General features: G+C 54.2%; 1 protein-coding gene across 1 annotated transcript; it reads left to right on the forward strand.

Annotated features, from left to right (window-relative positions):
• Position 1: 1 nt before the first annotated feature.
• Positions 2–815, forward strand: DQ04_21631000 (hypothetical protein; the record flags this gene model as incomplete). The annotated part of the gene is made up of 1 exon (XM_009318023.1): positions 2–815. A coding segment is annotated over one exon (814 nt), but the record flags the coding sequence as incomplete, so codon positions are not given.

The following is an 815-nucleotide window of genomic DNA, read 5'->3' on the forward strand; positions in this document are numbered from 1 at the left end:
CAGTGTGCCTCGGGCTGTGATGATGGCGGCGGTGGGGCGTCCCGCGTTGTTTGTGGTGGCCGTCGTGCTGTGCTGCGTGTGTGGCTGTGCAGCGACGCCTGCCGAGGGCATCAGTGGGCAGAGGAGGGAGGAAGTGGCGCTTGACCTGAAGCAGGCGAAGGAGAAGGCGGTTGAGGCCAAGAATCTTGTGACTGACGCCAAGAGAGAGGCGGACGCTGTAAAGAGTGCGACGGAGCAATTAAAGGCTGCGGCTGCAACGGCCTCAGCGGCTGCAGTGGAGCTAAATAATACAGTGAAGGCGTGTATTGATGCTAATGGAAAAATTGAAGATGTGATTCGTTTGGCTGATGAAGCAAAAAAAAAGTCTGAAGATGCTTCCGATCTGGTGGATGCCGTAGTGGTGGGGGTGGCAAAGATTCTGAATAGAACGGCAGAAGCAGAGAAGTTGGGGAAGGAATCGCAGGTCGCGTCTCGCAGTGCCGCACGAAAAGCTAACGCAAAGGTGGCGGACCTCGCAGAGCAGGCATCAGAGAAAGCAGAAGAGGTGATTACGTTGCTGTCGCTGACACAGGCTAGCGCCGAGTTGACACGAATCAACGATGGGTGGAAAGAAAGGCATTCGCTTGCTGCTGCCGCCTACGCTAAACAAATTTTTGAATACAGCAATGAAGCAAAGGTATTATCTTCAAAACAATACGCTGCAGTGTATCCATTGAGGAACCCTGCTAAGTCTGCAGAGGAGCTGGCGAAGAAGGCAGAGGATGCCGCGGTGATGGCTGGGAATGCAGTGAATGAGGCATTTACGCGCGCAGAAC

This window comes from Trypanosoma grayi (assembly GCF_000691245.1).
Source record: "Trypanosoma grayi strain ANR4 Tgr_2163_V1, whole genome shotgun sequence".
Taxonomy (NCBI): Eukaryota; Euglenozoa; class Kinetoplastea; order Trypanosomatida; family Trypanosomatidae; genus Trypanosoma; species Trypanosoma grayi.